This window comes from Ananas comosus, unplaced genomic scaffold (assembly GCF_001540865.1).
Source record: "Ananas comosus cultivar F153 unplaced genomic scaffold, ASM154086v1, whole genome shotgun sequence".
In the NCBI taxonomy this organism is placed as follows: Eukaryota; Viridiplantae; Streptophyta; class Magnoliopsida; order Poales; family Bromeliaceae; genus Ananas; species Ananas comosus.
This window is the reverse complement of record NW_017891035.1, coordinates 1-26,784: the sequence shown is the minus strand read 5'-3', so window position 1 is coordinate 26,784 and position 26,784 is coordinate 1. Positions and strand designations below refer to the sequence as shown.

The window sequence follows — 26,784 nt, the reverse complement described above, 5'->3', positions numbered from 1 at the left end:
AGTCAAATCAAAATGTCTTAAAATTTAGATAAGTTTTATATATTTTTATTAGAAAAAAGAAAAACTTTTTTTATGTTATGTAACGGCCCTATAACTGTAGTAACTGTACAACGCTGGCACACCAATGCGCCTCCGCCAACTCGGTGCTCTCCCACGTTGTTTCCACAGCTAGGGGCATTCTCGTTATTTCATTGTAATTCAGGGTCAAATCGGCTCCACTTTTTAAACCCCCGAGCAAAAATGTACCAACAGTCCTCTTACTATCTCAATATTAGTAGTTAGTTCCCTAATAAAGTTTTAGACAACTTGTTAAAATTTAGTCCTCCAAATTTTCTTTTTTAAATTTTGTAGGATAAACTTTAAATACCACCCATGTTGTTTCACACTTTCTCATTTTAGTGCTCTGTGATTTAAAGTATATCAATTTAATATTCTGTGATTTCATTTGTCTTTTTCTGTCTGCCCTCCGTTAATTTTTCATTACATTATATACAAAAAAGTTCAGACCCCTATTTATAGTTTTTCAAATATTCACTTTAATATCTTTTAGTGTTAACTTTGTCACTAATTTAATAAAAAAATTAGCGAAGGGGATAACAAAAAGAGAAAAAATAAAATCGCAGGGTACGAAAGTGATACACTTTAAATCATAGAGTAATATAGTGAGAAAGTGTAAAAAGTTTTTTCAATTTTTTTATGTAAGATAAGTATTTTTCAAGAAAATTTTGAATAGCCTGAATTAGACTTTACTGTTGGATGGATATATTATATATAGAATGTATGATTTACACTGACTTTGGAGTATATGCGTGGTGTTTATATAAGACAAAAAATAAGAGAGAACTCTAAACTAAAGAATATTATGAAATGGCTCCCTTAATTATTTTTTTATTATTGAGACCCTTCAAATTTCTAGTTTTTTTTAAGTAAGTAATTTATTCAAAAAGTTTTGAAATTTTATCAAATCATTGGTAATTTCATAAGGTTTAATAATTTAATCTCTTTTTAATAAAAAAACATTAAATTTGATAAAAACTTTTAGGTCACGGATAATAAATAATAAACTTTTTAAATTTGATAATATTTTTTGCTTCGTTGAGTAAAGAAAGATATAGTAGAATAAAACAAATTAGAAGCCAAAGATTCACAATAAAAAAAAAAGGGTAAACTTTAAATACCCCCATGTAGTTTTACACTTTCTCACTTTAATATTCTGTGATTTAAACTATATCAAGTTAGCCCTTGTGGTTTTGCACTTTCTCACTTAGTACCATGTGGTTTAACGTGTATCAAGATAGTACCCTGTGGTTTAAAGTGTATCAAGTTAGTATCCCGTGATTTCATTTTTCTCTTTTTTTTTTTCATCTATTTCATTATTTTTTTGTTAAATCAGTGACAAAATTAAAATTAAAGAGCACTAAAGTGAATATTGGATAAATCTAGGTAGGGTATCTGAAGTTTTTGGTATATAATTTAACGAAATATTAACGAAGGAAAAAAAAAATCAATGACAAATTTAAAACTAAAGGGTACTAAAGTGAATATTTGATAAACCTAGATAGGGTATCTGAAGTTTTTTGTATATAATTTAACAAAATATTAACAGAGGTGCCGACAAAAAAGAAAAAATAAAACCACAGAATACTATATTGATGCACTTTAAACTACAGGGTACTAAAGTGAAAAAGTGCGGAGCGACAGGATACTAAATTGAAACACTTTAAACCATAGGATACTAAAGTGAAAAAGTAGGAAACCACATGGGGTGGTATTTAAAGTTTTTCCTAAAAAAAAGATAAAAATGTAAGAAACTTACCTGGACTACGGGTGAAATTTGACTATACAAACTTTTAAAATTTTTATTTTACTATTCAACTTTTTAATTTGTTTAATTTGAGCCAATTCACAATATTTTGACTTCAAAATTTAAGCTAATTACTTATTAAATAAATTTAAATATTAGTGATAATTGCACAAAGTATACTAATAAATCTGTAAAGTGAAACAAAACAAAAATTTTAAAGTCGCAATGTCATTGACAGGCACAAATAAAATAAATTGAGAATTTAGATAAAAAATAAAAATTTTGAAAGTGTGGGAAAATTTAAATCGCCATAGTTGGGGTAAGTTTCATACTTATTTTCCTGAAAAAAAAAAAGAAACTTCAAATACCCCCTATGGTTTCGCACTTTTTTACTTTAGTACCATGTGGTTTAATGTGTATCAAGTTAATACCTTGTGGTTTCACACTTTCTCACTTTAGTACTCTGTGGTTTTATTTTTATATCAAGTTAGTACCACGTTGTTTCAATTTTCTCTTTTTATTATTCATTTCACGGTATATAATTTAACGAAATATTAAACCATATGGTACTAAAGTGAGAAAGTGCGAAACCACATGGGGTATTTGAAGTTTCCCCAAAAAAGAGAAAAAACTTTAAAAAACCCCGTGGTTTCGCACTTTTTTTATTTTAGTACCCTATAGTTTAAAGTGTATCAAGTTAGTATCACGTGGTTTCACACTTTCTCACTTTAGTACCCTGTGGTTTAAAATGTATCAAGTTAGTACCATGTGGTTTTATTTTTGTATCAAGTTAGTATCCTGTGATTTTATTTTTCTCTTAATGAAATATTAAACCATAGGGTACTAAAGTGAGAAAGTGCGAAACCACATGGTACTAACTTGATATATTTTAAACCACAGGGTACTAAAGTGAGAAAGAGTGAAACCACATGGGGGTATTTGAAGTTTTCCAAAAAAAAAAAAAAAAGTTGAGGGTGCCATTTCGATGATCGCTACAGTTGAGGGGTCTCTTTACATTTTCACCTGTGAATAAATACCCCGTTACTTATCCCCTCAGCAGCTCCCCATAACCTCCCTTGAAACCTCCAAACAAACGCCAACGAAGAAGACGAAGGCGTAGAAGACGAAGAAGAAGAGAGAGAGAGAGAGAGAAAGCTCCATCAACAAATCCCCCCTCTCCTCTCTCTCGATCTGCGTTGATCGATCGATCGAACTCTTCTTCGTCTCCATCTCGATCTCGATCTCGATTTAGGTATCGACTTCGATCGAGAGAGAGAGAGAGAGAAAGAGAGATCTCGATCGATCGGAATCTGCGAGGTCGCCATTAATGGAGCTCCAATCGGGGGCTCGGCTCGCGGCGCAGCAGTACCTGGCGCTGCTCCGGAAGAACGCGATCCTCACATGGCGGAACAAGCGATCGGCGTTCCTGCAGCTCTTCTCCTCGCTCTTCTTCATCTTCCTCATCTTCTGCATCGACCGCGCCGTGCGGTCGCGCTTCGCCTCCACCACCGCCTACAAGAACGTGTACGACCCCGAGGCGGTCGTGTCCCCCCCGATCCCCCCCTGCGAGGACAAGTTCTTCACGAAGGTCCCCTGCTTCGACTTCGCCTGGAGCGGGAACTCCAGCGCCCGCGTCGCCACCATCGTCGCCGCCATCATGCGCAACAACCCCGGGAGGTCGATCCCCTCCGACAAGGTTAGGGTTTCGCTCCTTTCCCTTTCCCCCTATTTCCCATCTCTCTCTACGAGGCATCATCATTGTGGATTACGATCCGGTGCACCGTGGACCGGCCTAGAGACCTTACCCTCTTAACACTTCAAAATTCTATGTTTCGGAGAGCTACAATGTGTTATGCGATGGGTAATTGTTCTTTGATTTTTGAAAAAAAAATTGAAATATTTAGATTTATATTCTAATTTTTAGTCCATGTTATTATCATATTATTACAGATTTTTGTAGGGAACTGTTGTTGGATGACGTGGTATCCTAGTGTGCGCCTTTTCTTTTTTCTTTTTTGCTTTTTTCCAAGGGGTAAAAATGTACTAAAAGCCTCCTAGGGCATTTTGAAATAGACCCCTCACCTTTATTATTTTTAAATTAGTAATTCTTTAATTTTTATTTTTTTTCTTTTAAAATTTTATGACTCCATTAGCTATTAGTTGTTGATTGTCTTAGTTTTTATTTACTAAAAAATAATCAAAATCCTTAAAGTTTTTATACAGTCACTCATGAGTTTTATAAAATTTTTAATTTAAAAAATTAAAAGTTGAGGGAGTATCAATCCCAAAAAAATAGAGCAATGCTACCCCTACGATAGTAGAAGTTTTATTACTAATCACATCATGATGAAACCCCAAACTCATTAGATGGGTGGGTGTATAAATATTATACACCAAACAATGAGGTGCGTTGATAGCTTTTTTCAAAATAATCCTCAACGTTGTAATTTTGTTCGGTCTATAGACCAGGCCCAGGTGATTATTGCTTTTTTTTTAAGATGGGTTAAATGTCGGGTTTTTTAGTGTAATAGTCTTTTCCTAAACATTTATTCTAAAAATAAGTTTATTAAATTTTTATTTATAAATATAGTCTTATAAAAGTGGTGAATCATTCACCGCTTTCTTTATTTTTTTCATTTTTTTCTATATTTTTATAATAATAAAAGCGGTGAATGGTTTACCGCTTTTATTTTTTTTCTACTCCTAATGAGAAGTTATAAATGCGGTGAATCATTCACCGTATTTATAGGACTATTTTTATAATTATTTTTTTAACAAAATTATTTTTATAATTATAAAAATTAATAAGATTATTTATAAAAAAAATTCTTAAATGTCAATGATCCGTTCATATATTTTATATTTAAAAAAAGTAATCGTGCAGATGAAGCAACATCTGATGTTAAGTAATTTTTTAATGTATATTCCCTGGTCTGTTTACTGTGGATCTGTTTATCGTTAGTATATATTGACGTATTTTATCTTGTTAAGTTACCTTTTTATAATGTATCTTTAGTAAATTTTGAGTGAAATTATCATTTTGCTCGATCAATGGGATAAAATTAGGTAGCGCTGAATCTGTTTAAATGGAAAATCAGAAACTAAGAGAGGTCAAAAATTCAAAGAACATAAGTTTATCCCTTGTTATTTAGTTGACTTTTGATGATGTTAGAGAGCACATGTAGTTTAGAATCAACTGGCAACTTGGCACTTTCAAGGATGATCTGGAGTTGATTGAGCGTGTTCAATTGGTTTGCTAGAGAATGGGCTTGTATAAGCAAACTCAGTACGTCCATGGTAAATTGGTCTTTGTGGAAGAGAAGTTTAAAAATAAGCTTGTACGGTAACCTTCATGTATTTGACTCTGTTTAGTTTTAATAGCTTAATGTAGTTAAAGGTCAAATTGAAACTTGAAAGTATTACAATTATAGAGAGTAGCATTGTTACGTGGCTTCATTACAGCCACCAGGTTCTATTCTTCGTGAGTCAAATCTTCTGTTTTTGAAAAGGTAACTCCTGTGGTGCAAGGGTTGTCATAAACCACCTGATTTTCTGTCCAACTATAAACATCAATTTTTAGCGCTTCAACCAGTTTTAATTTTTGTGTACTTTTTTTATTCTTTTCATGCTATGTCACATTGTTTACTTGCTTGTGCATTTGAAGTTTAAGATGAATATTCTAATGGCAAGGTAAGCAATACTATTAAGCCATATGGTTAGGTCAATTGAGAAAGTTTGCTTCATTTGAAATAGATGGCTCACGACATTAGTCTTGCATTCTGAAATCTTCTTACCTAAGTCCTCTTTAAGGTAACACAGAGAAACTTAGTTTTAATAGTTGAATTTAGAAAACACTGGATACTATATATTCCTCCTGAAAATGAGAACTTTTTGACTAAAACCTATTGTCAATGATGGTACATCATGGATATCAGTTAAGAAAAATATTGTAATTTTTAAACATATAATTCACTTTTTATTATCTCAGGTCATATCATTTAGAAATTCTGATGAAGTGGATGCATGGCTGTTAAGTGATCCTATGCGTTGTCCTGGTGTTTTGCATTTTGTGGAAAGAAATGCCACTGTTATAAGCTACGGCATACAAACCAACTCCACTGCAGTGGCTAGGAGAGGAACATATGAGGACCCCACCTTCAAGTTCAAGATTCCACTTCAAATTGCTGCCGAGCGGGAGATAGCTAGGTCTCTAATAGGAGGTGCACTAAATTAAACTATGCTCGCAAATTATTGTTCATCATTATTTGTTTAATGTTGTTGATGTTTTTTAACCTTTGTTAATAAATGATCTTTTCTTAAGCCTTAATTTGATTCTAATGCATGTGGCAGATCCAAATTTTAGCTGGATGGTGGGATTTAAAGAATTTGCTCATCCAGCGACCCAAACTTTTTCTGCCGTCGGGCAAGCAGGGCCAACTTTTTTCCTTGCGATTGCCATGTTTGGCTTCGTTTTCCAAATAAGTTCTTTGGTTACGGAGAAAGAACTTAAACTACGGCAGGTATTAATCATACATTCTTCTAAATTTCTCGTGGTAAATTGTATGGATAGTTCCTGTACTTCTCCAGGATTTGGATTTAATCCCTTGGCTTTTCACATAAGCACTTCACTTGCTCATATACCGCAATTGAATCCTGGCCGGTAAAATCTCGCAAAACTTGACTTTTCCTATAAAATGACATTTCTATACTGTGTCAAGCAATGAAACAAGGAAGTCATTTTACAGGAAAAACTTTTTTTTTTTTTTTCTTCTTTAATGTATGGGGATGGAATTGCAAACTCATACGAAGGCTCAGAAACAAATTGTTAAACTAAAAAAATCTTGAAATAAGAGGGAACATTCAGACATTTTTACTCTAGAAGTATTTGGTCATGATTTCATGTGCTTATAGTTGGTATTTTGGTTAATGTTCACAGGCCATGTCTATTATGGGCCTCTATGATTCTGCCTATTGGTTGTCTTGGCTTACATGGGAGGCCTTTCTCACACTTATTGCTGCTCTTTTTACTGTACTTTTTGGGATGATGTTCCACTTCGACTTTTTCCTGCATAACGGTTTTGCTGTTCTATTCCTCCTGTTCTTCCTGTTCCAACTTAATATGGTAAGCTTGTTGTGCTCTAATACTTTCCCAGTTTTTCTTTTATATGTGTATTTAATTTTATTTTAAATTGATACACATAACTACATTTTATTTATCAATTTACTCAGATAGCTGTACTGTTCGAATAGTTTTTCTCATACATCTGCAAAATTTTCTGCAGCTTAGCTTTGCTTTCATGATATCAACTTTCATTACCAAGTCAGCATCTGCCACTACTGTTGGATTTTCAATATTTATTATTGGGTTCTTGACCCAGGTAAAATGAGCTAATGCCATAATCTTAAATATCATGCTATTTGCCAAATCGCTGGAAGAGTAAGAACTATTTGTTTTTTGGCCCTTGCAGCTTGTTACAACATTTGGATTTCCATATGCTACCAGCTTTAAGAGATATCTTCGAGTGATTTGGTCCTTTTTCCCTCCCAATCTTTTTGCAAAAGCTCTTGATACGCTTGGGCAGGCAACATCGACTCCTGAAGACAAAGGCATTAGCTGGAGTAGCCGCAACCAATGTACAACATATGAAGAAGATTGCGTTATAACTATCGTATGTGTAAAATTCATCCCACGCCAACAAATTCCACTATCGAAATTTTATGGGTTTTGCAAATTTTCCACTGAGATATGTGTATTTAACAGGAGGATATTTACAGATGGCTCCTCTCAACATTCTTTCTGTGGTTTATTCTGGCGATTTACTTTGACAACATAATTCCAAACGCAAGTGGTGTGAGGAAATCTGTGTTTTACTTCTTGAATCCTTCATATTGGACAGGGAAAGGTGGAAACAAGGTGGAAGGTAAGAGGCAAGGCATTGCCGACTTGGCGCCTGTTTGGCCTTGGACAAACAAAATGTACCAGAAATGTGCTTTTGGACCTGAAAAGCAGAAGTTCAAAACCTTCTATTTGTTCGGGTAGTTTTGCTCAACAGTGCTTCTGCAGAGACTTCGGCCAGGCCAAACTGGCCATTTCAGTAATCTTCTAATAGTCCCTAGGTTGTGATTTTATTGGAAAAAACTTATTATTATGGATTGTCTTTTGAAGGAGGAATCTGTAGCTGCATTGGTTCAACTCCACCGGTGGAAGATGTTGCTCCAAGTGATGAGGATGTTCTTGCGGAGGAAACCATTGTGAAGCACCAAGCGGCCAGTGATGAGATAGATCCTAGTACTGCTGTTCAAGTACGTGGCCTAATGAAAACATATCCTGGCACCACAAATGTTGGTTGCTGTAAATGCAAAAGAACTCCCCCCTACCATGCGGTTAAGGTACCCTGCAGTTCATTCCTTGTTCACATCATACATACATACAATGAATAATCCTTTATAAGTGTTTCTTCATATCTATGTATCTGTGAAATCATAGTTTTTAGAATATGCGCTTCCAAAACTTAATTTCTTTGATGTATATATTTGTACATACAAATAGCGCCTCTTTAGGTCCTTCTACTGCAAAACCAATTTCCCATTAAGGATAGGATGAATCGAAACTTATCATTATGGTGTTTTTTTCTTTTTCCCTTTTTTTGGGGTAAGAAACTGCTCTAAAGGGGGTACATATGAAAACTCAGATTTGTAGTAGTATATCTGTAAATGGATGATTTCGAGATTGTATCAGCAGTATGTGTACGCTTTGCATTTGTTTATGTTCATTATTGTGATAACTTGCAGGGTATATGGGTAAACCTCGCAAAAGACCAGCTATTTTGTCTTCTTGGACCCAATGGAGCTGGTAAAACAACTGTTATTAATTGTCTGACCGGCATCACACCAGTGACAGGGGGAGATGGTAAAAAAGGAAAAAGAAAATAACTTGATATTTAATTTGTAGTTAGACATCTATTTAATGACAATAAGGGACATCAAATACTAACTGTCTACCTCTATCATTTTGTAGCATTAATTTATGGCTATTCTGTTCGAAGCAATGTCGGAATGTCAAACATCCGAAGGATGATCGGAGTTTGCCCACAGGTTTGATACAATATTCTTGCACAACTGTAGTATTTCTTTCCTAGAAAAAGAAACAATTTTCTTATTTATTGTAGCACCTTGCAGTTTGATATCTTGTGGGATGCATTATCAGCTGAAGAACACCTACATTTGTTTGCTAGTATTAAAGGTCTGCCCCCTTCCACAATCAAATCGGTAGGTGCTTAATAACCTGGAAATTGACAATTCTGTTCTTCCTTCTCTTTTTTTTTTTCCTCCCAAACATGATTGTGGCCTTGGCACACCCTTTCATTTTAGGGCCTGTTTGGCTCAGTTAGAGCTTCTACAAAAATATTGTTCAAGTAAAGCTATTTGATGAAGCATTATCTTTTTTCGCTAAGCCCCTAACCCATCATCCAAAATAACAAGAAGAAGAAGAAACAACTCCTCAAAAATAGCTTCTCATTGCAGAAGGAATAACTTCAAATAGGAGTTTTTTCTTTTAAGTTGTTCTAGAAGCTAGGTTGTAACTTGGTTTGCTTTTCTACAAGTATCTAAGTCACTTAATTTGAGTACTAAGCTGTAGATATCTTCTTCATTACCATCTATCATTGAATACATTGTTCGCTTTGCAGGTTGCTGAAAAATCGTTAGCTGAGGTGAAACTCACAAATGCGGCTAACGTTAGAGCGGGGAGTTATAGTGGAGGAATGAAGCGTCGGCTGAGTGTTGCAGTAGCCCTTATTGGCGACCCAAAAATGGTCTTTTTGGATGAACCAGTAAGAGAAATACTGATATCAGCTTTTTTTATACAATAGCTATGCGAGTTTACTAATTTTCTATTACTCCATCCTTCAAATTTGCAATAGAAAAAGTCATACGTGATATAATAGAAGGAAACAAAAGTTTCTAAAGGTTATATTTTGATAAACTAGGTATGTGACAAACTATTTATAATCCTTGTAAGCAAAGCTTCTCTTTTCTATTAAAAGGATCCTAAATGGTTATGTTAGTGGCTCATTCTTGTCTACAACCTTTTAATAAAATTATTTTTCTTGTAGACTACTGGTATGGATCCGATAACTCGGAGGCATGTGTGGGATATAATAGAGGATGCAAAAAAGGGAAGAGCTATTGTATTAACGACCCACTCTATGGAAGAAGCCGACATTTTAAGCGACAGGATAGCTATCATGGCTAAGGGGAAATTGCGATGTATAGGAACCTCAATTCGGCTGAAGTCGAAATTTGGAACTGGCTACATTGCTAACGTGAGCTTCTCCGGAAATGGTACAGGGCAAAGTCCAATCAATAATAGTACAGCCCCGAGTGAACATCATCTCGAGCAAGTGAAGAGTTTCTTCAAAGATGTAAGTGTTTGATTAATTAATTTTGATTTGTTGTATTTTTTGCTTTGGCCATTTTTCACAACAAAGAAAAATAGAGAAATAAGAACTCCGATGAACATTTTTCGATTTTCGAAGTTTGGACAAAAATATCTTTTCATGGGCCAAAATGCTTCATATTGAAATCTCAGTGGCATGTCATTACAAGAAGTGCCAGAGTTTTCTAGTCTATAGAGGAAGTTTCTGGTCCAAATTATGAAAAACAAAGAAATTCGATCAAAGTTGCAAAAGGAAAATGAAGTCTTATTTGGAAAAACCCCTTTTTTCGTATTGCTGAAGTTAATCGGAATCATTTATGTACAGCGCTTAAATGTGGATCCAAGGGAGGAGAACAGACAATTCTTGACATTTGTAATCCCACATGATAAAGAGCCACTATTAACGGTAACTTTTTGCTTTAATTATATCCTTAAAAAGGTGCATTTGATACTATAGTTGGCTAAAAATATTGGCTTTTACAACAGGAATTCTTCGCGGAGCTTCAAGACAGAGAGAGAGAATTTGGGATTTCAGACATACAACTCGGTCTTACAACACTCGAAGAGGTCTTCCTGAATATCGCAAAGCAAGCTGAGCTTGAAAGTTCCGCTGCCGAAGGAAACCTGGTGGTTTTGAACTTATCTTCTGGAACTTCACTTCAGGTCCGGAGCATCTCTCTTATCTTCATATATTGCTACTGCCTATTTGCTTGTTTCACTGCATCTTCTGCATACTTAGAACTTTCTCGAAAGCATACTGCATCAAAACTGTTAACTCATTATCTTGATGTACAGAACCCAATAATAAGCCTTTTTTTTTTCCTTAGAAATAGATAGTACGCTATCCGCTTTATTCATTTAATTAGCATATAAACTTAGCTACTAGAATTGAGGCAATGCGGCCTTTGTAAAGATATAAGCCAACCAAAACCAAAAAAAAAAAAAAGACAAACAAAAACAAAAAAACCAAAGAAAAATAGATAAATTATATCCCTCACTCAAACCAAATCAGTAAGAGCTGCAAAAACCTAACACTAAGCTTTGATCTTGAATTTTGTATGTCTTAATCAGATTATATCAATATCATAAAGGGTCTTTTATGTACAAATATTCCTGAAAATTCATCTAATTAAAACATATCCCTTCCCCCTTGAAAATGTGATTTCTTACAAAGACCGCCTTACCTGAAATTGGGGAATCATTTCTGTTTTTTTTAATATCATAACATAGTCTCTCAAAGCGGGGCATAATTGTGAGTATGAGAGTGTGTTAGAGTTTTTAAACCACGTGCGGAAGCCCTAATTTTCTGAGAGTATATTTGTAATCATGTAATTTTCATGGCGAACTCTAGATAGAAATCTTTTGATTCCGAATATTATACACAGATAATGTATTCAAATCTAAAACTCTAGATACAACTCTTTCGATTCTGAATATTATATACTGATAATGCATTCAAATCTAAATCTGATCATTGCAGATTCCAAAAGGAGCCAGGTTTGTCGGAATTCCAGGGACAGAATCGGCGGATTATCCGAGGGGTGTTATGGTGGAGGTGTACTGGGAGCAGGATGATTCTGGCACACTCTGCATCTCCGGCCACTCATCTGAAATCCCAATTCCGCCCAATGTCGAGCTAACTAGGGCTCCCTCGCTCTCCCGCGGAGCCTCCCTCTCCCGCAGAGCCTCCCGTGCCCGGACGCCTCTCGGGATTGTCCTCGACCCCACCCAGATCTTGAATGGAAGGTGAATGTTGATGCATGTTGTTGGTTAAATGTATTATGCACCAACTTGGTTTCTGTATGATTCAGCTTATACCTGTGATGCCTTCTTTCCCCTGCCCTTTTTTTTTTTCTTCACCTTGTGGTGTAAAGGTTAGATATTGGATTTTGACCAGTGCTTCTACAGTATCTGTAAGTAATTATAGCTCCACCCCCAAAGGGGTCAGTATCGCGTGACACTGATGTTTGTTCATTGAGCTAAATTATACATGACTAAGATACAGCATTTTTTAGCCAGAAGTCACATATCTGCAGCACCTCACCTTTATGCAGCTTGTGTTCACCAGCAACCGCGCATAGTTGCGAGAGAGAAAATTTCCCCTCATACTCAAAAAAAAAAAAAAAAAGAAAAGAAAAGAAAAGCAGCAGCTTAAGCACCCGTGGCACAATTTAACTCTCCAAAGTTCAATCCCGAGTCAAAATGCTCGCCAGTACAACAAGAAAGCATGAAAGTTCGAGCGAGAAGTTGAAACATAAAAGAACAGCATAAAATGAGATTCAGATTTAAAGGGGACACATTTTCTGGTATCAGGGAGTCTCTCTTACCAAAACAGGGTTCAGATAAATACAGTCAAAACAAACGAGAAGCAGTTGTAAGCTATACATAACGCACGCAAACACAATACAAGCCCTACATAGTAAAAATCAAATTCCATCATCAGAACACACCACAACCTTTAGTTCACAGAAGAAACCTTCAGGAGTCATGGATGGCAATCAGAAGCTTTACACCACAGAATCAAACAACAGAGAGAGAGACAACAGGTTCGCAGGCAAACCCCTAAATATCAGCTACTTAGAAAAGCATTTTTCGGAGTCCTCTTTTTTTTTTTGCTTTTTTTCCTTTCCTTTAACACCTAGGTCTCCATTAAACTTAAATTGCTCTATCTTCAGATATCAAAGTAAAGGTGAGGATCTTTTCTAAATACCAAATTCGGAAGCGCTTTTTGTGGATCCCGTCGCTGAACATCTTAGCGTCTCCATTCAACCTGGATTGGCCGTTCTGCTGACAACGAAACATACATAAGAAGTTAGGCTATTAAGTTATTCTGTTACTAACTGGAGAAAATGGTGCAGGATTGAGGATGAATACAAGAACATGCAATCGATGATAGAAGCAACTGATACTCTTCATTGATAACCTCGACACCTGGGGTTGTGAGATTTGAATAATGCAAATAACTTTTGCCGCACGAAAATTATTGCCTTCGCATCACCGTTGGCGCATGTGATGTTGTTCCCCAGGGGATTATAAATGGCAATTACACTTGCAGAAAGTAAAATCTAATAGTTCATCTGAAAGACAAATGCTACATAAATAGTGTTGTTATGGCTTGAATCTGAAAAGTTTTCCCTCCACCTACATTCTCAACCATGTTACAAGTTGGCCCTAAACTAGCGTATATTTTTGTGCCCAAAGGAGCTCTAAAAAGCAAAAAAGGAGACGGCAAAGTCATGCTCCTCTCCTCATCAGTCAAATACTATGATTCAATTAAAATACTCTTAGAAATCTAATAATATTAAAGTTTCTCGATAAATCGCTTGCTTGGCACATTTAATCAACATCATCTCCATTCTCTTCGCATTTTGCACTACTAAGCGCCTACTTTGGTATGCCTTAATATGTAACCTGTCAACCTTTTTTTTTTTAACTAGAGAAACATAATGAGAGAAGGAACAAGAAAATGTATAAGATTGTCATTAACAAGAAAGAGATTGTGAGCACATACCACTCCCATCTCTTGACGACAACAGAGACCTGTCACCTTTTATTCCCCCCTTGCCGCTAACTTGGCCAGGCCTCTGTGTGCGCGGCGAGTACGAATTCATTTTCCCATTCGAGGACGGAAGAGAATGGCGACGTGTGATTCCACTCTTGTCCCCCGAATCCGAGCCAAACCTAGGTGAGATTTGCCCCCGCAGTTTTGCCTTTGCAGATTCCGTTGTAGCCATATAGCTAGGCAAAACCGGAGAATTAGTTACACCATTTTCAGGATAATCCAACTTAGTCGCGATCGAAGACCTCCTCCTCCTGGTTTTCTGGCTTTCAGAACTAGGTAGTTGTTGTTCTTCCTTAGAGCTTAATTCCCCATTAGTAATTACCATAGCATTCTCTTCATTTTCGATGCTCTGTAATGGTTGTATTTCAACTTCTAGGGAAACATCAGTTGCTGCACCGAACTGAACATCCTCTGTTACCGATTTCCAAATATTTTCCACTTCAGGCTTTGTTTCAGGACTTGGAGTAGATTCTTTCTTTTCCTTTAATAAATCACCATTGCTCTTTTCTGGAATGCTAGTATCATTAATGGAGCTTGACACTTCTTGTATAGTCTGAGATGGCTTCTCGCTTTCCACCTTTGGATGGTCAGAATCCTCCTTCATTAAGTTTGAAACCTTTCTTAGATTGCGTTTAACCTTTTCAAGCTCAGTCTGTGGACTTTCTGGCGCAGACTCAGCAGGAGAGCTAGAGAACTTTCTAGGGTTTCTTTTCACTTTGTCGGCCTCCAAATTTCCGTTCAATTGATCAGACTCAACTGGATTTTTTCTTATAACACGCTTTGATTTGCCCGATTCTGTTTCCATAGCATAATTGGGTCTTTTGGTATGTAATTTTGATTCAACGTTCTTCTTAGGTGGGGGAATTGGCTTCCAGAATCGTGTGATCGTCCATCTCTCCAGCCAGCTGAACACTGAATTGGGATCCTTTTCATCATAAAGGATTTGAAGTGCCTTTGTAACAGCTACTGAAGATAGAAGCTGCCATAGATATGAAAAGGAAAGGCACAAGCATAATAAACTGGTTCAAAGGAGAATGAAATGGAAATATTTAAACATATACTCTTACTAAGTAATGTACTTGCACATGCATTCCTCTAAAGTTTGAGCATAATTGTATACTTCAAAAGCCTAATATCTTACATATTTACCCATTATGAACAAAAGTGGCCTTTTGTAAAAAGCTTCTTCCACTAAGGGCATGTTTGTTTCAACGTAAGTAGACTCGGGGTGGAAGTGGACTTTGAGTTGAAGTGGAGTTGGAGTGAAAATTAATTCACTTCCACTGTTTGTTTCTAACTATGGAAATGCAGTTCTGCGAGTTCTGTTGTTTGTTTGGTTGAAAGTAGATGACGTAAAAAATATAGCTCTTCACCCCCGGTATACTTACCTCGGAAGTGATATCATTGTCTATTTTGTAACTTAGTGAATAATAAATTATAATAAATAAAAATTAATATAATTATATATGTATATAATTATATATATGTATGATTATAAAATAAAATTTTAAAAAATTTGATTATTTGTTTGCATATAAATTATAATAATACAACAAATAAAATTCTAAAGTTAAAAAATTATTAACATTTAACAAATTCATTTTTCATCATTTTCTAAATATACAAATTAAACAAAAAATATATTAAAACTTACCTAACCAAATTTGATCATATTTTAGACATACAATCAAAATAAAAAATTTAAGTACTTCCACAATTGAATATATTTGGAGTTGGATTTGGGACTCTGGAGAGGAAAGGGTAGAGAAGAGGGTAACCCTAGCACATTAATTCCCACTCTTGCCTCTTTTCACCTCACAGAAATTGACTTCGCCCCATGGGAGGGGGAAGTCAATTTCATTATTTTGGGTGAACTAGACTTTCGGACGTAATAAAATTACGGTGAACCAAACAACGAAAGTGGTCTGTTTTCACCGAAAATTACTTCCCCCTTCCCACTTCCACCCCACTTCCGTGCAAACAAACAGACCCTAAACGAAACCAAATCAGTTGATAAAGTAGATCACTCTCCACTTCAAAATAAGGTTCTATCCCAAGTTGCTAAAGTTTCTAGGGGCGCAAATGAAACTTCGAATTAGAAGTGTATATATGTAAAAACATGATTTTGACATGGGTGTATCTGTAAAAGGCCCAAAGCAAAAAAAAAACCAAAAACATAACAAGGGAGAATGAAGATAAATGCCACAACAAGATAGGGACTCAACAATTGTCTTCACATTGCATAGAGTCTAAGCAAACCCAAACAAATTTATGAGGAAGGACATTGTATTATAGTATAATTTGGTGATAGAGTTGGGCTTACCCTCAGAACAAACTTATTTGAGGAGAATCGCCCTTTCCAAGTATCCAAAGGTTTAGCATTCTGAAAGGAGATGAAGAAAAATACTAGTTTAGAAGAACAGAGATAAAGTTATTAGAAAAGAAAATTAATATTTCACAGTTTCTACTGAGTACAAAACTTCTTAAGATCAGCAACTCATTTCTGTTGGGACATGAGTACAAGTACATCAATTATAAAAGTACAGCATTATGGACAAGAAGCTGAGCTTGACTAGAAGTCAAAAACATTAGCTTTCTGATGCATGCAAATTTTGTAAAACCTAGAAGATCAGACAAAACGTAGTAGAATCATTCCATAGGATAAAATAGATACCGACTCTAGTACAATTGCAACCAAAATAGAAGCACGGTGAGCTCAAGCTTCAAAGCTTGATTGCAAGAACCCCGAAAAATCTAGATGGATTTACTGAGGTGGGTGATAGTGATCCCAGTAAACTTCATGAAATTCTCCATATGCTCTGATACAGCTAACAAAGAAGTTTTGACTCTAAATGGAGATCAGGTCTGACTTCATCGCTCCCAATAGGCCAAAACTGTATTTCGATCATTTATTTTTCCCCAATTTATGGATTTATGGAAGACACATGATACGCGAGCAAAATAAGACAATTCCCCAGTCCCCACTAAATTCTAACCATACGATAGATTTAGATTCTCATGGTTTTTGAGAAGCAAATTAAGCTAAAAACTTGATGTGACTGGTCACAACAAGAAAGGATTACAAAGATGCCTACACGACAGAACAATTGAGGAAGGGCCTGTTTTGCCATATAGTGCAAAGCTATTTAATCCACTAATTTCTCTCTACAGCAGAAGTAGAAGTTTTAAATTACAGCTGCTATTTTCAGGGCACTATCTCATTTCAGCTTCGTTGCCATAGTAGTAGCTTCAAACTTCTCTGTTTGCCAACACTCTACTACAGACAGCTGGAGCTGAAAGAAAAAGTAGAAGCTGGGCCAAAAAGGCACCAATTGGAACTAAAAAAAAAGATAAAAGAGTCGATATATTCTCACAAAAACATCTTTTGTCAATCATCTTTTAAATATTGCAAGTTTCAGGACTATTACCAGAGTTTTCTGTGGCAAAAACATTGTACTGACTTCAAGAGCGATACTGGAGTGTCTAACAATTCTTCCACGAACTACAGCTTGCAGCTTTACAATTGCATGCATAGCACAAAGAGTTGCAACAGCTTGCCTCCTAACAAGATGTCCACGGATCAGGGCTTGCAGCCTTATAATACCTTTCAGAGCACGAAAAGCTCTACGTGCCTGCACCAAAAAGCATGCCAGCATCAGACAACAGCAAGATGTCATACAATTAACTTGAAACTAAAATCTCATAGCTAAGCTAGTTCAAGGAATGCCCAAGTACCACAAACCAACGCGCGGGTCGAAAATACTCTGGTACTTGCATGTTCTTATTATTAGCCATAAATAATATACAACATGAAAATTCTCAATATATATGGGGTGATTGGGCTGTCAGGTGAGGTCTTTGAACAATACTCTGATTGAAAATGCCACATAGCTAGTAATTTACTTTGAACTTCTTTAAAATACATAGTTCGATAAGTTAGTTATTTACTACACAATAGTGGTATAATTATGCATTTGCAGATTAGCTGAAATGTTGAATAAGTGACCCTTGAGGCCTTGACCCAACCACACTCGTTTGATGGACACTCCAGGTTACATACAATTTATACATAGTGCATACTGGATAATAGAAAACCAGATAGAGATCTTTAAGGAATTCAACATGACGGCAACTTGCAAACCACTCTGAAACAGATTAAATTACCAGATAACCTCGGAAGGCAGCTTGTGCCTTTATAGCAGCCTGCTCTTCCCTCAATCTTTCAGGATCTTTCGATTCATCAATTCCAGAAACACTTTGTTTGTCAACGTCTTGGTTTACAGCTGAAATATCTGCTCCATCACCATGTAAATAAGAAGGCGCTTCCTTTTCTAGTGACGGTATTGCTGCATTGTTATGAGCGCTCACGAGTACTGGTTCGGAGATCACTGGAGAGTTCTCAGCAGAAGCAGGTTCTTTTCCCCCAATATGACATTTGTCATCTCCAGCCTTCTGCAACTGAGATTGAAAGATCAGTTAATAGTCCTATGCAGTACGGTCCGAATAGATTGGTAATGTATGAGAATTTATGCAGGTTGCACAGAATGTGCATATGAAACATCTTAACAAATATAGTCCAGAAAAGAGAATAATATGAAATATCTTAACCAATATAGTCCAGAAAAGAGAATAACACTAAAATACAGCACTAACAGGACAACATTTTTCTCTAATCATACGAGGTTTTTTTCATAACGTTGTATGCAATCTAGCAAGCATGATTACAGTACTTTGACGATGTTCATGGGAGGTGAATTTTTCCAGACTTGTTTTTGTGAAATTTGAGCGAAAAATTCATTGCTTCTGACAAGAAACCAAGTGATGATACAAGAACTGGTAATAGAATTATAGTACAATAAACTGGGAACTAAATAAAAGATGTAAACTATTGGCCTTTGCAGAAGTATTGTGTGATTGGAGTTGTCGAAAGAAGCCTTAACAGCTTTTTCATGGAAATCATCTCAGCAGTAACTAGAAGAAGAAGATCCAAGCATAATCTCATTTCAGATTTCTACCAAAGCCAAAAAATTGTGCACTTTTGTACACTAAGAGGCTAGCTTTCGCTTCTAAAGCAGAGAATCCACTCCAATGACTGAACAGGAACTAAAACGAAAAGGAGCATCAGCAGCTGCCAGCTAGGGTTTTCTTACAGTCACTAACTAATGAAAAAGACCGTTCTTTCTCATCAGACGGTGACATCACAACAAATAAGAATTCCTTCCCTTTGCCGAAACAAAAACAAGTACATACCGAAGAATTCCTTCCTTTTGTCGAATGAGATCTAGCTGATTTCTTGCCAAAAAGCAGTGTCTTGATCCATTTCGCAGGTGATTTCCCCATCTTGCGATGTGTTCTCTCCTATAATGTAAGCCTGCAAGAAAACAGATCACTGCATTAAGCAACGGAAACTAGCATCAATTTAACCTTAAATCGTGAGAAAATTAGCTGCAAATACAGTTGTCCTACTCAATCTCCAAAGATATCAAGTTCTACAAATTATCTACCCAATTTATTGCAATTCTTCTGACACGCAAAAGAAATCTGAAAACAGATCCACTCTACGGTGTACCAAAAGACAGAAGAAATAATGTTCCCATCGCACAAACGCACAAGTGACCTGAACAACATGCTAAATTGCCTCCAACAACCTCGCACCATTCTCCAAAACCCTAGACATTCACGAAACACATTGCGAACCCTAACCCTAGAACCCTACTTCTCCTAGATCCGACACCGACGCCCGTCAAATCAAGTAGATAAGCAAAATTATCAACAATAAAACAGAAAATAATCAACCCAATCGGTAGCTCAGAGCAGCTAGAACTGAGTTTTAACTCCCGATCGGAAAAATGGCCCCGAGCACTCGGAACAAGATTTCAAGAACAAAAAAGAAAACGAAACCCTAGATTACGAATAGAACATCAACGCAATGCACGAACTACGGACATCGGATTCAAGGAGAAGGGAGAGGGATCGAAACCTCGTAGATCTGGGAACTTGCGAGGCGTAACCCGACGAGTACGGAAACCCTAGCACTCTCTCTCTCTCTCACTACTCTCTCTCTACTCCATTTTCGAGCCAGTGTAAGGAAGAAGAAAGGGGAGTGTGTAAAGTGGAGAGAGAGAGAGAGAGAGAGAGAGAGAGTGAATGAGATCTGAGACGAGAATGATACCGAGAGTGAAAAAAAAAGAAACGAAATTAATAAATGAGAAAATAAAAATAAAAGATAAAAACGTATGGAGGCCCCTCACCTATTGCAAATTTTTGAATCAGGCCTAAACCGTTTTTTTATGTTTATTTCATTTAACTACTATAGCCATTAAATTTAATAACTAGACTAATTATTAGTTATTAATTATTCAGTCTCATTTGTTTGAAAGTAAACTAAGGTTTCTGATAGAATTGCTGATGAGTTTAGTAAAAAATCACAATTTATCATAAAAAAAATACTTACTTCAAAAATTTAAAAATTAAAAAAATCTTAATCGCAATAATAGAATTTAGTTCAGATGAAGAGCACACTAACAATTTATTTCATAAAGCGTGATTTACTAATTGTTTGTCCATGCATTATATATATATTTTAATTAGTATTTTTATGACACATGAAATTACAATTCATGGAGTTAGATATTTTATTCGATGTATAGGTACGGTTGGGATAGAATTTCTACATAGTAATTTAGTAAAACTTTTTTCACTTAAATTAAGTTTTTCAGAATAAAATAAAGGGATCTATTTTAAAATAGCCTATAGTTGAGGGGTCCTTATAAATATTTTATCTAAAAAAGGAAAATATTATTGATACACTCAAAATAGAGAGTAAGATTTACAATGCCTCATGGGAGGGTTTAAAAATTCTTTAAATTTTTAGTATTCAAAAAAATTAATTTTAACAAGATAAGAGTCCATTATAGACCTTTGGATGAGGTGATATAAGAGTTACATGCTTTTTTTTTTTGTGTATGTGTAACATTGCTAAAAAAATATACATAAAGACTCAATTTCGTTCTCAAAATTTAATATTTTACAAAATTTGACTCAAACTTTCCAAATTGTTATAACCCTCCCAATCTAATTTACTTGACTGAATATTTGTGCGCCATTAATATGAAAGCAATGTTGTAGTATTGTGATTGATGGCATCTTGTTACTTCCATATCAGTAATACATTAATATCTTATCAACTAAATTGAGTTACGAAATCCGATTAATAATAATTTATAAAGTTCGAACAAAAAATTATAATAATTTAAAGTTTGAATACCAAAGATTCACATGCCTCATAGTTTTAAGGACCAGAAGCGTACTTTGGGAATTAAACTTTCTAGACTTTATCAAATAATTTAATGAATCATTCTTCTGAACCGAAATTTTTAATTGAATTATTGTTACATATTCATGCCTTACACATAATTTTGTATGCCTTCAAAACACAAACACATAATTTGCTCTTCTGAATCCGATAATTAAGCATTAAGATTTAATAAAGAAAAGAGAGCCATCAGATTAAAAAAGTTGTGAGGTTAAAAAGGTTGTAGGGGTTTGTGTACAAAATTGCTTAAGGTTTAGGGGCTCTCTGCATATTTTTTTGAGAAAACTTCAAATACCCCCTTGTGGTTTCATTTTTTCTCACTTTCGTACCATGTGGTTTAAAGTGTATCAAGTTAGTACCTCGTGGTTTAAAATGTATCAAGTTAGTACCCTATGGTTTCGCACTTTCTCACTTTAGTATCATGTGGTTTAAAAACCACAGAATACTAACTTGATACAAAAAAAAAAATCACAGGGTACTAACTTGATACAAAAATAAAACCATAGAGAACTAACTTGATACACTTTAAACCACAAGGTACTAAAGCGAGAAAGTGCAAAACCACAGGATACTAACTTGATACACTTTAAACCACATGATACTAAAATAAAAAAGTACAAAACCACAGGGAGGTTTTTGAAGTTTTTTCTATTTGTTTTTAAAAAATAAATGAATTGAGTGATGTTATTTTATTAGTCACATAATATGACAAAAAAAATAAATCTTATTTATTAGATGAACGAAGTGTACATCATTCACCTCAAAATGAATAGCCTTTTTCACAAAAAAAAAGAGAAAAATTTCAAATACCACCATTGTGATTTCACACTTTTTTATTTTAGTACCTTGTAGTTTAAAGTGTATAAATTTAGTGCTCTGTCATTTTTTTTATCCTTTTATTATCAATTTTATTAATTTTTTTGTTAAATCAGTGACAAAGTTAAAACTAAACAGTATTAATGTGAATATTTAGTAAACCTAGGTAGGGTATCCAAGTCTTTTGTATATAATTTAATAAAATATTAATGAAGAAACTGACGCAAAATTAAAAATAAAACCACGAGATACTAACTTGATACAATTTAAACTATAGGGTACTAAAGTGAGAAATTACGAAACAGTAAAAAAAAAAAAAAAAGGGGGTTGAAGCAGAAGAGAGTGGGGCCCACACCCCTACGGGCAACAATTTCAAATAAAGCGCATTGGTAAGAGACCCGGAACTGTGACTCATTAATGAGACCGTCCTTGCTGGCACTTTGTCATATCGACACGTGTCCTTTGGTGCGTGCAGAGTGAACATCTAGGTCCAAATGGTCCCCTCTGTCCTGGTTTGCACGGCGTTGCTTTTTTTAAAAAACTTCAACTAAACGCCTCAAAACTACTGCTGCTTTTGGGCCCGGACCTTGTTATTACTTTTTGTTTTTTTTTTCTATTAAAAAAACGGAAATGGATATTTATTCTCTATTTTCATTTTTTTTAAAAAATAAAATAAAATGGATATTTACGTACAATTAGATTATAAAATATGCTGTTAAAAGGTCGGAGATACATTTTTCCCTTGAGACATAGAAAGTCAAACAAATTATAAAAATATACGGTAGATTTTTTATTTTTAAAATTCAAGTATCTGTCTCGAAAATCGAAATACCGTAGCATCTATATATATAGTTATGAATTGGAGAAACAAAAATGGTACGGCCGCCCTCTCCGTGAATTGGGAAAATTATTCAAGGAATCTGAATAATTTTTCATCAATAAATATTTACATATGTATAAAGTAAAATCCGATTCGTCTGAGCCGGCTCGGTGTGATCAATTTTTGGCTAGACGGATTCGACCCAGTCCGGTCATTATGGGCTGGGTCGAGCTTGAATAGTTTGCTATGTCTTTGGACTGAGGACGGTCCGGTCCAGGCCGTTTTTTCCGTGGCTTGGCCCGGACTGGAATTTGCTTAGTTCGATTCATATTTTTACAAAAATGAATTTGATTTTTCAAATTCACCCATTCTTAATGAGAGAATAAATATCACGAAACAAATTTGTACTTCAGAAAAAAAAGAAAAGAAAAAAAGAAGACAATTCAACCACCCCACTAGGAAGAGAAATGCTTCTTTTTTTTTTCTCCTTTTTGTCTTTTCAGATAGAAAGAGTGTTTAGAGTAGCAAGTCCTAAACTTCAAAATCACTCTTAAACCATTATTAGTGGGTATTTATGTGCTATATACATCAATACAGTCGAAATCCTATAGTAATACAAACATTAGGAACACCAAAATCTCACTGTTATTGTAGCATAACAGCTTTGATTTTACGACACTACTCGAGTTTATTTACTACTTTTATTGTACAGCTTGAGCCTTTGTACATATTGCGGCGCGAACAGCACAATCTTAAGGATTATATTTTCTAGAGATGTCACTTTGTTAACCTTAGCCTTGCACCCAGAAAAGTTGAAACCCCGGTAACTTGATGAAGCTGCGATTTTGTTTGATGAGGCCCTTGAACTTTACTTTTCCTTTCTTTTCTTTTTTGTTTCTTCTTTCCTAAAGAGGTTATTAAACCAAAGTCAAAGATTTCTTTAGCCAATACTGCTGGAACCTTTGCCGCGCGTACTCCATGTAGTCGAAGTCGATGTCGTTTACGTGTTCCTGTAGTTAAAGAGGGGAATTAGCGAAGAGCAAAAAGAAAAAGAAAAAGAAAAAGAAAAAAGGGAAGAATGCGTAGAGAATGATTTTAAAAGTTGAAGAGAGAGTTTGCGATGGAGAGCGGCTTACAGAGATTAATCCCCAAAGGCCCCATACGAGATGGCTTGCGAGAGCATACTTCTCGATGGTTTCGAGCAGGTTCTCGAGTTCGGTGTCATCAGGTTCCTCACCTGTTTCGAGAGGGATCCATATTCTACTTTAGAGAGAGTAAAATGGAGGATTTAAGCATGAATAGCAATTTTTTATCGAAGTGTCGCATTTATTTTGTAGTAAAAAAGCAAATTCAGAGGAATCGAGACAAGTTCAACGATATTCAGATGATGAGAAACTGAAATAAGGTACTCCCCGACTAATTCATTCAGCATTAGCCAAATATTGCTATACCCCTTAACCCGTAAACTCTCGGGCCCTGTTCATCCTTGTCCTAACATCATTATGGCAATTTTAGTATACTGAATCAGTTGTGTCGTTCTTCTAACGTAGCATTCGCGATGTTCATTTTCTTAAGCATGGCTTATCTCTTTACCAGTGAGCTCTATTCTAACATAATTGATTATAGTGCAAAGTAAGTGGCCAGGTTCGGTATGACTACTGCCATCTGACATGCTATTTAACAGGAAAAAGAATCAAATAAAAAGAATAACACTTGCAAAATGAAAAACAGCCACACACTACTGATTATGATATTATGTCAAGGACGATAAGAAATTAACATGAATTCCATTTTTTTTTTTTGAGAAAAACATGAATTCCATATTACCAGAAGAACTCAGGTAGGTCTCCACAAATCTCTTACGCTCCTCGAAACCTGTCAAGTGGAATCATGTAAGAATTTTTATCAAGTGATCAGATTGAATGGAGAAAAATAGTAAAACAACAACATCAATCAAGCAAATATGAGAAGTTGGCTACCTGGGTACTTGGTGTAGTCTAATATGTGAGGCTTTTCCGAATGGTAGTTAGCCGCCATCTCACAAAAGTGATTCGCAATGTCATATGCAACTGGATTGAAACTTGCATACTCGTAATCCTATTCAAGAAAGGAGATACAAGTAAATCAACTAAACTCCACATTTTCTACTCCCCCTCTCTCTAAAATCAAAAGGGAGCACGAATTTCAAACACTAAACAACAAAGTGACGGGAGAAAAAAGGCCATAAAGCAGCAGTAGTGATAGAATAAATAAGTTTAATAGAAATAGAAAAGACACAACATATGTTTTCAAAATAAAGTCAATCCCATGTATAATGCGCCGCTCAAACAACCATTACTAATCACTCCCGGAAAAATAAACTAGTAGTGCAAATTGCTCAAATAGTGACGCTTACTATAAGAGGAAGAAACAAATATAATTCTGCATAGCGTGGAAGGTTATGTAATTGAAGAACAATAGGAATTATATTGGAGAATTGACAGAAGAAAAAACTTACAATTATGGTCACTAAGCTAGTCTCTTCATCAATCATGATGTTGCCATACTGAAGATCATTATGACAAAACCCTATCCTCTGATTCTGGCCAGAAAATTCGTTCTCTAAATCAGTAATCTCCTCCTCCATGATATCCAAGCAATATTCTTCGGCTTCCTCAGGGGGGCACAAGCTCCTTGCTGCCCTAAGCCAATTCCTTAAAAAGGGCAGATTGTAAATATTATGTCCATTTGTTTTAACAAAATATTGATATACAATATTTGATATAGCAATTAAAAGGTACCTTAATCTGTTCCAAAGCTGAATTGTTTTTGGACCAGGCATGTCAAGATCATGAAATTCCCTTAGTTTTGCTGCCACGAGAGCAGAAATTTTTTCGTCACGAAGGTCAACAGCTGAAAGGGTCTGTAGTGCCATAAAAACCAAATCAGAATCTCTATAGTTGAAGGACAACTTTATAAGTCACTTGTATTTATATGTATAATGACAAGTTCTTATACATCTCTTATGTCTTATCACCAAAAAGTACATCCTAGGGTTCAATACGTTCTATTTCTGTTGTTAGTCACACCTCTTAATCCTTTCCTTTTCCAAAGAGAAGTGAAGAAAAGTCAGATAGACTGGTTAAAGCTATTCAAAGATCTAGTATTGGTTACGCAAAATCAAAGAGCTAACTTATTTAACAAACTATTTCTCTGGTTCACAATCCCATTCTTGAATTCATCCATTATCTAAAACATAAAGATAAGAAACAGATTCAGCTAAAAAGATCTAAAGGGGAAGAGAAACACCTTAGAAAAGGTCACGAGGCAATCATAGTTTCAAAACAGGAAGCATCTATACTCGTTATTTGCAATAGGCATAAGCCACCCTTCCTCTGACCAAGGCCTCTCTCCAGAGAATTCGCTTAAGTGGAGCAAGCTTTATTCCACAGTAACTCCCCCCTTTCCATTCGCTTATATTCCTTAATCCACTAACTTTTCTAAGCAGATTCTAGCTTTGTAAAGATGATTCTTCCATTATTATGCGATCGAACCAAATTAATACTTTCTAAGTAAATACTTAAGTAACGTCTAGGATTGCAGCTCAAGCCCCGGGGATAAGAGAGCAACAAAACCAAATTTCAATTCAACAAATTACTCGACAAAAGTAAATTACCCTATCGTTTGCTATCATCTCCAACAATTCAATAGGACTACCAAAATAACCCTATTATTGGCAAATTTTCTTAAAAAATAGGGCAAAAATTGGAAGAACAAAAGATCGATTGAAATAATATGATGAATCCAAGAGGCGAATACAAACCCTAGCGTGGATGAACTCCTCAATGCGCCCGTTCGGGAATCGGGCGAGGAGGCGCGGGCCCTGGCCGTGGAGGGAGATGCACTCGAAGGTGCACACCTCGTCGGCGCGATCAAAGAAGCGATCCGTCCCGTCGCCATAGATCCGGAGCAGCACCTTCTTCTTCCTCACCTCCTCCTCCTCCTCCGCCTCCTCCTTCGCCGCCCCGGCCTCCTCCTCCGCCACCGCACC

The 26,784-nt window shown here is 35.7% G+C and overlaps 3 protein-coding genes across 7 annotated transcripts; 1 reads left to right on the top strand and 2 right to left on the bottom strand.

Annotated features, from left to right (window-relative positions):
* The first annotated feature begins 2,875 nt into the window (after positions 1-2,875).
* LOC109704567 (ABC transporter A family member 2-like) lies at positions 2,876-12,262 on the top strand. 2 transcript variants are annotated; one of them, XM_020225317.1, is made up of 16 exons: positions 2,876-3,500; positions 5,793-6,024; positions 6,155-6,324; positions 6,741-6,926; positions 7,087-7,182; positions 7,273-7,473; positions 7,702-7,840; positions 7,971-8,194; positions 8,597-8,714; positions 8,823-8,899; positions 8,984-9,073; positions 9,493-9,636; positions 9,919-10,227; positions 10,567-10,647; positions 10,728-10,904; positions 11,722-12,262. In XM_020225317.1, the coding sequence occupies exons 1-16, from the start codon at positions 3,132-3,134 to the stop codon at positions 11,989-11,991; spliced, it is 2,883 nt and encodes a 960-aa protein (XP_020080906.1). In that variant the 5' UTR covers positions 2,876-3,131; the 3' UTR covers positions 11,992-12,262. The 2 variants fall into 2 exon arrangements, with proteins under 2 accessions (XP_020080906.1, XP_020080905.1); XM_020225316.1 differs by having other exon boundaries at positions 7,566-7,725.
* A 234-nt stretch (positions 12,263-12,496) lies between these two features.
* Positions 12,497-19,949, bottom strand: LOC109704568 (protein IQ-DOMAIN 31-like). Of its 4 annotated transcripts, none has more exons than XM_020225320.1 (7): positions 19,784-19,949; positions 19,054-19,174; positions 17,968-18,255; positions 17,232-17,435; positions 16,127-16,186; positions 13,753-14,782; positions 12,497-13,028 (listed from the first exon to the last, which is right to left on the bottom strand). In XM_020225320.1, exons 2-7 carry the CDS (start codon positions 19,141-19,143, stop codon positions 12,994-12,996), a joined length of 1,707 nt encoding a protein of 568 aa, XP_020080909.1. In that variant the 5' UTR covers positions 19,144-19,174; positions 19,784-19,949; the 3' UTR covers positions 12,497-12,993. The 4 variants fall into 4 exon arrangements, with proteins under 4 accessions (XP_020080909.1, XP_020080910.1, XP_020080907.1 ...); XM_020225321.1 differs by having other exon boundaries at positions 12,497-13,025; positions 19,784-19,948; XM_020225318.1 differs by having other exon boundaries at positions 17,968-18,261; positions 19,784-19,946.
* A 3,334-nt stretch (positions 19,950-23,283) lies between these two features.
* LOC109704569 (probable choline kinase 2) lies at positions 23,284-26,781 on the bottom strand (the record flags this gene model as incomplete). The annotated part of the gene is made up of 7 exons (XM_020225322.1): positions 23,284-23,764; positions 23,891-23,991; positions 24,582-24,629; positions 24,734-24,851; positions 25,252-25,447; positions 25,535-25,656; positions 26,557-26,781. Coding segments are annotated over 7 exons (903 nt in total), but the record flags the coding sequence as incomplete, so codon positions are not given.
* Positions 26,782-26,784: the final 3 nt, after the last annotated feature.